The sequence below is a fragment of the Nyctereutes procyonoides genome, unplaced genomic scaffold, assembly GCF_905146905.1.
Source record: "Nyctereutes procyonoides isolate TBG_1078 unplaced genomic scaffold, NYPRO_anot_genome, whole genome shotgun sequence".
Taxonomy (NCBI): Eukaryota; Metazoa; Chordata; class Mammalia; order Carnivora; family Canidae; genus Nyctereutes; species Nyctereutes procyonoides.
Window position 1 is genome coordinate 58,242,532 of NW_026575043.1, and position 14,180 is coordinate 58,256,711.

The 14,180-nt window shown below is 40.0% G+C and overlaps 1 protein-coding gene across 4 annotated transcripts in view; it reads left to right on the plus strand.

Moving 5' to 3' along the window:
• The window catches only part of DNAH10 (dynein axonemal heavy chain 10), a 133,203-nt gene that overhangs the window by 28,687 nt on the left and 90,336 nt on the right, over positions 1-14,180 (plus strand). For all 4 annotated transcript variants that reach the window (XM_055322253.1, XM_055322254.1, XM_055322257.1 and 1 more), the window contains 6 exons: positions 150-301; positions 4,816-4,980; positions 5,608-5,815; positions 8,075-8,231; positions 12,037-12,513; positions 12,621-12,779. In XM_055322253.1, coding sequence (XP_055178228.1) covers positions 150-301; positions 4,816-4,980; positions 5,608-5,815; positions 8,075-8,231; positions 12,037-12,513; positions 12,621-12,779 — 1,318 coding nt within the window. The remainder of the gene's footprint in view (positions 1-149; positions 302-4,815; positions 4,981-5,607; positions 5,816-8,074; positions 8,232-12,036; positions 12,514-12,620; positions 12,780-14,180) is intronic.

Consider the following 14,180-nt stretch of genomic DNA (forward strand, 5'->3'; position numbering starts at 1 on the left):
TTCTAAAAAAAAAAAAAGAAGAAGAAAAAAGAAAAGAAAAGACAAAGCTTTAGTCTGGTTAATGGTCTTTTGTAACCTATCTAAAAGGTCAAGCTTTTTATGAGCTGCATTGTACATCCTCATATCAGTGACTTTCCTGTTTTGCACAGGTACACAGAAGGAATACAGCGTATGTTGGATCATTATCACATGCTCATAGGAACGTTAAACGAGGCAGAGTCTCTTCTTCTTGATGATCATTCTCAGGAATTAATAAGAGTGTTTAGGTCTGGATATAAGAGGCTAAACTGGAACTCACTAGGTAATATGATTCATCTACCTATTTATTGCCTTTTAGACTGCGTTGCAAAATAATTTTTTTAGATTGTTTTAGCTGAATTATAATTTTTGTATGTGTGTAGATGTCACTAACACCTGAGTTTTGAACATTAACCATTTATACTTGATGGAACTTAGCACTAACCTCAAGGCTTTAGTTGGGACTGAAGACCAGATGGGATGCCATTTTGACACTCTGCTGGCCCTACCTTTCTCTACCAAAAATAAAGTATCTTTTACTTTTTTTCCTAATATTTTTCTATTCTTTTTCTAATATTAAAATTTTAATTTTGAAATCATCTATAGATTCACACCCAGTGAAGAATTAATACAGAGAGGTCCTATGTATGCTTTACTCAGTGCCCCCCCCACCCCATGGTAACTTCTGCAAAACTATAGTATAGCTCACACACCAGACATATTGACATAGGTATAGTCAAGATGCAGAGCGTTTCCATGCCACAGTGATAACTCATATTGCCATTTTAAAGTCATATCTACTTCACTTCCTTTCATAGCCCCAACCTCCACAGCCATGAATCTGTTCTCCTTTTCTATAATTTTGTCATTTTAAGAGTGTTATATAAGTGAAATCATATGTAACCTTTTTGGGTTGGGTTTTCTCTGTTTGCATAATTCTCTGGAAGGTTATTCAAGTTGTTGCATGTATCCGTAGTGTGTTCCTTTGGCGGTTAGAATCGCGTGGCATCAATGTGCCCTCATTTAGCCATTCACCTGCTAAAGGATACCTGGGTCATTTCCAGATTTGGCTAAGATGAATAAATGTTTGTGCTAGAAAAATATTTGTGTTTGGGGCTTTATGTGAACACGAGTTTCATTTCTTTGGGATAAATGCTCAGGGGTGCAATTTCTGGATCCTATGCTATTTGCATGTTTAGTCTTTTTAAAAAATTATTAATTGCCATTGTATTTTCCAGAGTGGCTGTGCTATTTTGCATTTCCATCAGCAATGTATGTTCTATTTTTTCTAGGTCTTGGCCAGCATTTTGGCATTGTCACTGTTTTTAAAGTTGTAGTCATTGCATAGCTATGTAATGGTCTTATTGTGGTTTTGATTTGCATTTTTGTATTGGCTAATGATATTGAGCATTGTTTCACTGCTTCTTTGCTGGCTGTATATATTCCTTGGTAAAATGTCTTTCTATGTCTTTTGCCCATCTTCTAATTATACTGTTTGCTTTTTTTACTTTGAGTTTTGAGAGTTCTTTCTATACTTTGGATACTGGCCCCTTGTTGGATATGTGGTTTGCAAATATTTTCTCCCGCTCTGTAACTTGTGTTTTCATTGTCCTAATAGCATCTTTTGCAGAGTGAAAGTTTAAACTTTTGAGAACTCAATTTATCAAGTTTTCCTTTTATGGATCATGGTTTTGGTGTCAAGTGTAAGGATTTTTTTTTGCCTAGACCTACATCCCAAAGACTTTCTCTAATTTTTTCTAAATATGTTATAATTTTATATTTTGCAGTTAAGTTTGTGATCAATCTTGAGTTAATTTTTTGTACAAAGTGTGAGACTTGAAATTTATTTCTCCCTCATCTTGTACTTCTTCCTCCTCTTCCTTCTTCTTCTTGACTATGGAAGTCCAATTTCTTCGGCATCATTTGTTGAAAAGGCTTTTTCCATTAAATTGAGTTTGCATCTTTTTTAAAAAAGCTTTTATTTATTTATTTGAAAGAGAGAAAGAGAGAGAGCGAGAGAGCATGAGTGTGGGGGGGGAGCAGAGGGAGAAGCAGACTCCCCATTGAGCAGGGAGCCCAAGGTGGGGCTCAATCCCAGGACCCTGGGATCATGACTTGAGCCAAAGGCAGACACTTAACTGACTGAGCCACCCAGGCGCCCCTGAGTTTGCATCTTTGTAAAAAACTAGCTGGGCACATTTGTATGGGTCACTTCTGGATTCTTTATTCTGTTCCATTAATCTCTGTGTCTGTTCCTCTGCCACTATCACAGTCTTGATTACTGTAGCTATATGGTAAGTTTTGAAATTAGTAGACTGATTCTTCCCATTTTTTTTCTTTAAGCAGTTGTTTTGGCTATTCCAGTTCCTTTGCTTTTCCATATAAACTTTAGAATAATCTTGTCTATATCTACCAAAATATGCTTTCTGGGATTTTGATGGGAATTATGTTGTCTATATATCAAATTTAGGGAAATTTATATCTGTACTATGTTGAGCTTTGTAGTCCATGAATATGGTATATCTTTACACTTATTCAGATCTTTGATTTTTTTTAAAGATTTATTTATTTATGAGAGATAGAGAGAGAGAGAGAGAGAGAGAGAGAGAGAGAGAGAGAGAGGCAGAGACACAGGCAGAGGGAGAAGCAGGCTCCATGCTGGGAACTGGACACAGGATTCGATCCTGGGACTCCAGGATCACGCCCTGGGCCAAAGGCAGGCGCCAAACCACCGAGCTACCCAGGGATCCCAGATCTTTGATTTTTTTTCATTAGCACTGTGCAGTTTTCAACATATAAGTTTTGTACATGTTTTGTTAGATTTATGCTGAAGTATTTAGCCTTTTGTTAAAAGGTTGTAGATGATACTGTGTTTTTAATTTTGGCCTACATGTTTTTTGCTCGTCTATAGAGATACAAGGGGATCCCTGGGTGGCTCAGTGGTTTAGAGCCTGCCTTTGGCCCGGGGCATGATCCTGGGGTCCCGGGATCAAGTCCCACGTCGGGCTCCTGGCATGGAGCCTGCTTCTCCCTCCTCCTGTGTCTCTGCCTCTCTCTCTCTATGTCTATCATAAATAAATAAGTAAATCTTAAAATATATATATATAGATACAGTTAATTCTTTTTATGTAGTCCCATCTACCTCCAGGCCTTTTCTGATACTACCATGGCAGGCATGAGAGGCAGAGGGGTTGGGATGCCTCATCACAGTATTATGAAGGTGGAAGTCTAGGCTGCCCCAGCTAACCCTTACTGGCAAGGGTTTGAGTGAGGTCATAGTTTTTGTCTATGGTGTTTGACTAGAGTAGAGTATTTGCTGTGTAAAATTTTCTGTCTTTCCAGAATGTCCCTTCCCTGGTCCTTTGGCTAGAGAGTGCAGACTTTTGGGGGCTTTGGCATTTATAGATCACTGGCTTCTTAAGCTCTAAGTCTGAGATATAGAAGGAAAAGGAACCCAGGGAACTCATTCTTCAGATCCCAAGGTCCTAGCCAGTTTGCTTCTCTTCACTTTTTAGAGTCTTATATTTGTTTTATAGATTATGTGCAGGGTTCTTAACTGTGTTTGGCAGGAGGAAAAGGGAAAAGCATGTCTATTCCCTCTTCCTGGAAGTAGAAGTTCCCTTTACTCTTTTAATAAACAAGGCCTTTTTGCTTTTTTTTTTCCCTTTCTTTTCAAATCTTCTCCCCTCTTTTCCTTGTCTTTTCCTTCTCTTTTTCTCTTCTCCTTCATATGGAGAACATGTCTATTCAGACTTTGGCTCCAGAGTTAAGCCCTTGAGTGAAAAGTCTAGCTCTACCCATGTGACTCAACCTTGTGGAGGCTCAGTGTCCTCATCTGTAAAGTCAGCATAATCTTAGTACCCAATTCACAAGATTGTTGTAAAAATTTAACGACATAATAACATGCTTAGACTACTACTTGACCAATCATAGGTGCTTAATTCAGGTTTACTATTCAAGTTATTGCTGGCTACGTTTCTAAGCAACAGGTCGAAGGAGACTGGCGGCAGGGTAGGGTAGAGTGGAGGGTTCAAGTTGCCGTGGCAATGAGAAGACAACAGAGTTGGACCTTCTCTTTCTCCTCACAGTGCTTTAGATGATGGTTTGCTAAAATCTGAATCGAGAAAATGTATCATTTGGTTGATTCTGAGAACAGGGCTCCTTGTCCTAGTCCTTAAGGATGCTAAGTGGATGTTTGCCACCGCAAAGACCCAAGATTAGATGAGCAGGGTCTTTCCTTTTTTTTTTTTTTTTGCATGTTTAAGTATTTTACTATTTCCAGGTGATTCCACAATATTTTACAGGTAATAAGAGTGGTTGGGCAGCCCTGGTGGCTCAGTGGTTTAGCGCCGCCTTCGGTCCAGGGTATGATCGAGTCCCACACCGGGCTCCCTGCATGGACCCTGCTTCTCCCTCTGCCTCTGTCTCTGCCTCTCTCTCTGTGTGTATCTCTCGTGAATAAATAAATAAAATCTTTTTTTAAAAAAAGAGTGGCTGCACAAATGAAGTCCTTTTTTCACATTTTCTCATGATTAATAATTTTATTCCTGTTTGTAATGAAGTGACTGTGCTTTCATATCCTGATCAGTTGCATTCTTTATATATATATTTATTGAGTTCGATTTGCCAACATATAGTATAACACCCAGTGAGCAGGGTCTTTCCTATGAAGGGATACCAGTATTAACATTCCAGATGTTGATGGGCAGGGTATGGAAAGAAAGAATTGAAAGCTAAATATCTTTCTTTTTTTTTCTTTCATTCTCTTTTTTTTTTCTTTCATTCCGCCCCTCAAAGGTATTGCTGACTACATAACTCGGTGCAAACAGGCCATTGGGAAATTTGAGTCCCTTGTCCACCAGATTCATAAGAATGCAGATGATATTTCTTCCAGGCTTACATTAATAGAGTCTATAAATCTCTTTAAATATCCAGCACCTAAAAGTGAGGATGATCTCCCAGGTAGATACAATTTCTTGTTTCTATGATTACAGAAGAAATGAAAAAACCTGTTGATTGTGATTGCATGTATGCAAACGTAAACACAGAGACATTTATTCCATGAATGGAATAAAATCATTGCTAAAGGTCTCAGTCATTTACTTGAAACCATCATGAGTAATTTTTGCTTTTTGCCATTTTTATGTATTGCTTAGACTGTTTTACAAATTCCCAAATCTGTGAAAACAGTAGTACTTTTGTCAATACCTTTGTAACAGTAGATCGTGTTTTTATGGGCTCACATTTACTTATTTAAATAAGGTATTTTAAGTAGTCTTAGACTAGTCAAAAGCAATTTAAGAAAAGCAAGAATGCCCAAAGATATAAAAGTCAACTTTTGTATGCGGTATGCTTTGGCATGCACAATGGGCATTCCCATGTTGCCATTTATTTTTATTTATTTATTTTTATTATTATTTATTTGCCTACGGCATGTCTTGGCTTTTGGTATTGACTTATTTTCTTCTTTCAATCTACAATAGAGGTTGTTCTTGTATTTCTAAGATATATAGCTCATGTTTGGATTGCTTGTGAGTAATGTCCTTTCCCGCATCCATAAAGAATTGTAACAGATGTCTTCCTCTACAGGCGTAAAGGAATTCTTTGAGCACATTGAACGAGAAAGAGTCAAGGACGTGGACCACATGGTCAGGTGGTATCTTGCCATTGGGCCTCTGCTGACCAAAGTCGAGGGTCTGGTCATCCACACCAATACGGGCAAGGCTCCCAAGCTGGCCTCCTATTATGAATACTGGGAATATAAAATTTATGAGGTCTTGACAAAGCTCATCCTGAAGTAAGTTAACCTTGTTGCCTGTTTTAAAGACAGTGTGCATAGATTAAAGTAGTCTACATATATGAATTGTTAAAGGAAGGGGTTCACAAAGTGCAGAATAGAAATCATTTGGACACTAAGTCTGCATTCTGGTTGAAGGGTGCTCACAGGATGCAAGGATGGCTTTCCAATTTGGCTCACATTCTTGTTAAGCCCCTCAACGTTCAGAAAAGGAAATTATGCCTCTTTCCACTTCAACTGTCTGAAAGACATACATGCATCTGTGTTCAACTGGCAACAGAGAATCCTAGGTGATGCCCTCCCCTATTGAGAGAGGCTGATTTGAAGGACCTATGACCCATTTGTTCTCCCCAGTGGTCCACAGTAAATCCCTGACTACCATGGGCATCATATATGTGTTTAATGCCTGTAATGCCTGTTTAATGCCTGTAATGCCTCACAATAGACAAGGCTCTCCCATCCCTCCTAGAGTTCTAGACCACAGCCAAGCAACTCAGCTAGATCAGCCGAGAGCTGAATGCCTGGGGTTCATTGCATGGACTTAGGATCATTCTAGGAAACCAGCCTAGGAACTTCATACCTTCATGTTGTCAAGGGTGGTGTTCATTTCGTCACACAACATCTTCTTGGTAATGAACCCCAGAAGAAATTTCTCTATCGTCCCTTCTGATCTTAGCCTCTTGAAAAAGTATTTTTATTTTTGTCTATCATTTTTTTTATTGTTTTGTTTTTAAACTGTGTGGATACTTTGAACTGTTGACTTCATGGCTTCCCTTTTCGCCTTGGTTGCTGGGAAACTCAGAACCAAATTTGTAGCCTAAATGCAGCAAGTGTATAGGTATTTTTGTTTGCATTGTCTCCTTCTTGACATTCTCTCTCATATATATATATTTAAAGCTAACATGTATGACAGCTTACTCTCCACCAGGTTCATGTTACACCCTTTACAGTTTCATCTGCATTTTTCAGACACAGACTGTTGAGAGGATAGGTGACTTGCCTAATGCCACACATACATCTAGTAAGAAGAAGGGCTAGGATATGAACCTGGGCCTCAATCACTTAACTAAATATCCCTGATTAGTGTCTATTTCCTTTCTTATTTTATCCCACTTAATTTTAGGGTTTCTTATTGCAGTTATTCTTGTGAGCTGCTAAAACTCACTTAGGAATAAGACATTAATAAATAAAATAAATACCTTCAGTTGTCTTGCTTCCTGGACCCAATTTGACAAATTTTACTAAGCTTATCCTTTACAAAAATCTGTCTTCTACAAAAGATTTTATTTATTTATTCATAAGAGACACACAGAGAGAGACAGAGACATAGACAGAGAGAGAGAAGCAGCCTCTCGGTGGGGAGCCTGATGTGGAACTCGATACCAAGACCCCAGGATCATGACCTGAGCCAAAGGCAGATGCTCAGCCACTGAGCCATCCAGGCACTCTACACATTTGATTTTTTAATTATTGCTTCTAAGTTAGATTCCTGCAGCATCCCCTTAAATATGGTACCTCCTGTAGTATTTCCCTTTCTAAAATGCAGTGTTTTCTCTGCATCCATCTATCCATCCAGTCATCCATCCATATATCCATCCAGTCATCCATCCATCAGTCATCCATCCATCTAGTCATCCATCCAGTCATTCATCCATCCATATATCCATCCAGCCATCTATCCATCTATCCACTCATTCATTCATTCACAGGTCTTTTAGAGCCTGCATGAGGCAGACACTGGACCAGACAGGGCCCCTGTGCTTCTGGAGCTTCTCCATCCTCATAGGAGAGATTACAAAACACAAGGAAGCAAACATAACCAAGATGATTTCTGTGAAAGAAATAACACAGAATAGTGTTCTGGGGGAGAAAATGGAGCAGCTGTTGTAATTAGGTGGTCAGGAAAGGCCTCCAGAGGCCACATTTGAGCTGAATCCTGAGGACAAGGAATGACAGAGCCAGTGTGAAGACCATTTTTCCTGAACTAAGTGGAACAGCTCTGGAAGTCATCACTGTTATTTAAATGTCTTCCAACTAATAGATATTCACTTCCCCAAAGTAGAAATGAGCTATTTAAAAATATGGGCCCAAACAGGAATACATAATAAAACTCAATTCACACTGTCTGTTACGAGGCTGCATGTGTTCTTCCTCACAGCAGGTTTTCACATGTGACTTTTGTGATGCTAGCTGTTTCCATGGAGTGTTGGATGTACTTCCCTCCAGTGAGCTCTGGGTCTCTTTTGTTAACCCCCTTAGGAATTTGCAGTCTTTCAGTTCTTTAATCCTTGGAAATGTTCCTTTGTTTCAAACGGACACCATTCTGACAGCTCCTGAGATCATTCTTCATCCCAACACAAATGAAATTGACAAAATGTGCGTCCATTGTGTCCAAAATTGCGTGGAGATCACCAAGGTAAGGGCAGACATGTCTTTGTGGACTCACTGGGGACTTGTCACCACTGACGGCTGGCCGACAAGCTTTGGGAAGCAAGTTGCTGTGGCTCTGGAGAACATAGGCTCTGCTCTGCCCCTTGTGCAGACCATTGCACTCCTTCCTGGTGCCTTCTCTAGATCTTTAGAGCCCAGGTTGCCTCACAGCTTGATTCCAGCTCCCTTATCTCCTCTCTGTGTAATCATGACCAATCCCATGGCTCTTAATGCCTCCTCTCTGGAGATGATCACCCACGTCCATCTCCAGTCCAGACCTCTCTACTTTGAGTCACCTGCGTCCTTGATATGTCCCGTCTGACCTTAGTCTTGTCATGTCCAAGGTGGAATTCTTGACTTGCCATCTTGCAACCTGATCCTGCCCCAGGTTTTCCAATCGTGTGAGCCAGAAACCTAGAAGCCAGCTTTGATTCCTCTGTGTCTTCCCATCCACCCATATCTTGCCCCTTGGAGGCCTGGTTGACTCCCATGCATCATCCCACAGCTGGACTATAGCTGTAGCTTCCATAATCCGTTCTCCACCACAGGGGGTCAGAGCTATTTTTAAAATATGAATCACTTCTCGCCAGATCTCGTGTACAAAAACTCCTGATGACTTCACATTGCATTAGAACATAATCTGAACTCCTTACCATGGTCATAAGCCAGCACCTGCATGCCTTCCTTTTTTTTATTTTTTTGAAGATATATTTATTTTTAGAGAGAGAGGGAGAGGGGGAACATGCAAGCAAAGGGAAGGGCAGAGGCAGAGAGAGAGAAAGAGAAAGGATCTAGGCAGACTTCCCACCAAGCTCAATCTCATGACCCCAAGATCATGATCTGAGTAGAAATCAGGCATCAGATGTTCAACCTACTGAGCCACCCAGGTACCCCACCTGCCTGCCTTTCTGATCTCCATTGCTACCTGTCATGCTCGGTCATGCTCCAGCCTAACGTACCTCCAGCAGTAGCACTAGATAGATCCTCCTTGACATGATTACAGTTAACTGTTCTCTCTGCCTGGAAACTTCTGCCCCCAGACTTTTACTTAGTGGCTCCTTATTGTTCTCTATCCTGTCACCCAATTCCTTCTTCCTGTCATTTATCACTATCTGACCTTTTCTTTCTTTCTTTTTTTAAATTCTATTTATTTATTTGAGAAAGAGAGAAAGCACAGTCAAGGGGAGGGACAGATGGAGAGCGAGAAGCAGACCCCCCATTGAGCAAGGAGCCCCACAAAGGGCTCGATTGCAGGACCCTGAGATCATGGCCTAGGCCGAAGGCAGACACTTAACCACCTGAGCCACCCAGGCACCCCACTATTTGACCTTTTCTTATGTGTTTACTTGCTCATCTATCTACGATTTTCTGGTGCCACTAGAATGCAAGTTGCATGGGACCATGGACCTTGCGTGTCTCTCCACTTTTGAGTCCTTAGCACCCCCAGCAGCATCTGGCACATACTTGGCTCTCAACCATGTAAATGCGTTTCAGATGAGTGTCTATGGGCAAATAACCCATAGTTTATGTCTCACCCACAATGGTAAAAGAGAGCCATCTGAATCACATCCCCTCAAGACACTAATGTTTCCTTTTTACTTGGTTTCCTTGGAAAGTCTAGATGTGTTTCAGACATTTGATTTAGGCATTTTATAAAGCATAAAACTCAGTATAGATATTACAAATCGGGAATTTTATTCTCTGTATTTGGAAATTAGTGATCAGCTGCTTATATTTTTAGAATCTATACAAGTGAAATTATTCATTAAACCTCAGTTTTTAAAAATTCTCTTAGGTTATAGGTGTTATATCACTGCATCTTTAAACGGGGAAGCAATTTCCAAGGGGTAAATCAATAGGAAAGACGCTCTGTGAAACATTGTGAAAGTGAGTTATGACATTTTATGGAAGCTTAATGCCCCGCCTCCCCGGCCCCCATCCTGGTCTCCACCAACAGATGGATCTGAGGCTTTCAGTGAAGCCTGCATTATCTTAACTTTCATCAATGCTTTCTTTCAAATAAAAATAATTTTTGCCGATCCTTTTGTAAAATACTTAACAAAAATCTCTGCAAATCAACATTTATGCCTTGGTGACTCACTGTGTCTTCATGACCCCTCTCTTTGAGCTCCAGGGTTTCCCATCTCAAAACTGAAAGCAAAATAAGCAAAAGTTTTTTCCTTTTTTAAAAAGATTTTACTTATTTATTTATTCATGAGACACACACACACACACACACAGACAGAGAGACAGAGAGACGGAGAGACAGAGAGACAGGCAGAGGGAGAAGCAGGCTCCATGTAGGGAGCCCAATGTGGGACTCAATCCGGGTCTCCAGGATCACACCCTGGGCTGAAGGCAGGTGCTCAACCACTGAGCCACCTGGGCTGCCCAAGCAAAAGTTTTTAACCAGGATGTTAGCAACCTCATTTATTACATGGACATGATGATGCAGTCTGCCCTCTAGGGCTGTTAATGGGATTAACTTTTGCAATGTGTATGGAGAGCTTGGCATGGTGCTTGGCAGTCCGTGGTTCCAAACAAACCTTGCCTACAAGGGCCAGTGCTAGGAATGCTCCTGGTACTTCATGTGGTTCCTATTTCACAGACGGGAAGGAGTTGTGTGTGTGTGACACACCCAGGCTTTGCTGCTATGAACCACAATTGGTTAAAGGAAGAGGGAGTCTTGACTGTGCGGCAGGGGGTATCCAATTCACGGATTTGTTCTGGGGCACTGGGGAGTTCATTTTCCTGACTTTCTGTGTCTTCTCCACCTGTAAATATAGAAACTTATGTTGTTTTATTCATCCCTGCTACAGGAGGTGGGTGGCTATTGTTATTTTATTTTTTACAGATTTTATTTATTTTGATAGAGTATGAGCGAGAGAGAGCACAAGCAGGGGGAGCAGCAGAGAGAGAGGGAAAAGCAGGCTCCTTACTGAACAGGGAGCCCCATGAGGGGACTCAGTGCCAGGACCCCAAGATCATGACCTGAGCTGAAGGCAGATGCTTAACAGACTGAGCCACCCAGGCACCTTCTATTGTTATTTTAAAAGTTAGCTTTTTTTCCCCTTTCATAATAAGCTACTTTAAGTCCTAATGGCTTGAAACAATAGCTGTCTATTTAGCTCATGGTTCTGTGGGTCGGGTTCTGCTGAGAGGTTCTTCTGATCCTGGCTGTGCTCATGTCTGATGATCAGCTGTCACATGTCTGATGATCAGCTGGCTGTTGGCTGGGGCCCCATGGTTCTCCTGTGTGTGATTTACCATCATCTTCTAAGCTAGCTGAAGTGCATTTATCTCGTGGCTGTAGGATTTTAAGAGGATTTTGGATACTAACCCTTTGTTAGACATGTTCTTTGCAAATATCTTCTCCCATTCCATAGGGAAATCAATATTGCACTATATGTTAACTAAAATTTAAGTAAAAATTTTAAAAAGTCAAACTCATAGAGGCAGAGAGTAGAATAGTGGTTGTCAGGGGTGGGGGAGTGGGAGAAATGGGGAGTAACTACTAATAGGTAATTTAGTGGTAATGAAAAACTTGTAGAATAAGATCACCATAAGGGTTGTACAGCATCATGAATGTACTTAGTGTAACTGAATTGTAAGTATTTTAAATTACTAAAATGGTAAATTTTATGTTATGTATTTTTTTACCACAGTAAAAATGCAAAAGGGAGAAATAATAGTGATTTCCATTACTAGCAAGACTTATTCCTGAATATGAATATAGGAAGCAAAATAAATACTGAAGTGCTGTCTTTTTCCTCTGATTCTTCTTTTGCCAGCATTTTGTTCGATGGATGAATGGCAGCTGCATAGAATGCCCTCCTCAGAAGGGGGAGGAAGAAGAACTTGTTACTATTAGCTTTTATAATGATATTTGCATGAACCCTCAGATAATTGAACAAGCTGTTATGATCCCTCAAAACGTCCACAGGATTCTGATCAGTCTTATGAAGTACCTCCAAAAATGGAAGGGGTATCGACATCTGTGGAAATTGGACAAAGCCATTGTGATGGAGAAGTTCGCCTCCAAGAGACCTCCTTGTGTAGTGTATGATGAAAAGTTGCAGTTCTATTCCAAGATAGCCTATGAAGTCCTGCGGCACCCTTTAATTAAGGATGAGCACTGCATCAGGCTCCAGCTAGGGCCGCTGGCAAACACAGTGCAAGAAATTGCCAAGTCCTGGGTGACCTCGCTTGGAAAGCTTCTCAATGAGTCAGCAAAGGAGGAGCTTCTTAATCTCAATGAAGAGATGAAGGTAGCAGATCACCGGATTTAATGAAACTGCTTCTCACAAAAGTTAGGTCTTTATTTGGTACTGTTTTTTCTAGGTTTACTTAGTGTTCCTTGACCTCTCTTTTATAGACTCTGGCCAAAAACCTGAAGAAGAGCCCCAGTACCCTTGAAGATCTCAAGTTTGTCCTTGCAACCATTGCAGAAATTAGAAGTAAATCTCTGGTCATGGAACTGAGGTACAGGGATGTCCAGGAGCGATACCGCACCATGGCAATGTATAAAGTCTTTGTGAGTGAATGATTTTCTTAAGCATTTTACAGTTGGGTTGAATTCTAAGACCCTTTTCAGAAATACTTCTCAAATATGAACTTAAGTAATAAGACTTAAATGTAAAGCAATCCCACAGTTATTTAGGTTAATGAAAACAGATTATTTCTTGATCTGGCATGACTCAAGTAGTATTTTTTGTAGCTTGATCTGTAACGGCACACCATGTCAGTTCTCTTCTTTTATTTTCACTTGAAGTTAACTCCCTTTAATAAAGAGGCTTTTGCAAAAATAATAAGAAGTGAGGGAGGGAGAGGCAGAGAGAGAGGGAGAGAGATAGTGTGATAAAAGAAATGAGTAGAAGATAAATAGTTCAATTATCTTTATTTGGGGTCATTCAGGGTGGTTTCAAGGACCTTTAGAGGTCCATGGATGAATTTTAGGGGGTCTGGGATCTCCATGAAACTGCATGCAAAATTTTGCATACTGTGCATCACATACACTCAGAATCAGCTGGAAAAACAGACTAGAAGAAAGAAGCAAATAGCTATTGTAAGTCTGCATTTGCATAAAACTTGTGTTTCCGCATTTATGTTGCTTGACTGCTTTGGATACTTTCATTGAGCAGTAGCCCAAAAAGTTAGAGACCCTCTCCTCGGAAAAATGCACAGTATGCAAAATTTCTATATTTATGATTAAAATAAAAGTTTTCAATGTTGTCTTTAGTTTCCTTTATTAAGTAAAATTTATTTAAAATTCTGTGTCTTACAGAACATAAAGACTTCTAACTCTGGGAAATGAACTAGGGGTGGTGGAAGGGGAGGAGGGCGGGGGGTGGGGGTGAATGGGTGACGGGCACGGAGGGGGACACTTGACGGGATGAGCACTGGGTGTTATTCTGTATGTTGGTAAATTGAACACCAATAAAAATTAATTTATAAAAAAAAATAAAAAAAATAAAATAAAAAAATAAATAAATAAATAAATAAATAAATAAATAAAACCTTTTAAAAAAAGAAAAAATAAATAAAATTCTGTGTCTTAAAACTCCCTTATGGTCTGCTTATAGTGTCTGTGTGTCTCTTGGTTTCCTTCAAGTCATTTTGATCCTTACCCACCTCTTATTTCTGATTGAGTTCTGGATACCATACATAACAAATTTGTAGAGAGGATAGGAGGCTCCAGATGTTATATTTCATCAGAGGAGATTTGTTGTTGCTTCTGACAGCACAGCTGGATGTATCAGCAAGCTAAGATAACCTTATTTTAATTAGAGATTAAGTGTATATGAAGCTGAGTTTTAGTTTATGAAGGGCTTATCTCTCTAGGTTATCTCTCTATATTATTTACTTATTTTTTAAAAATAATTTATTTATTTATTTGAGAGGGAGAGAACGTGTGTGCAAGTGTGAGGGAGAAGCA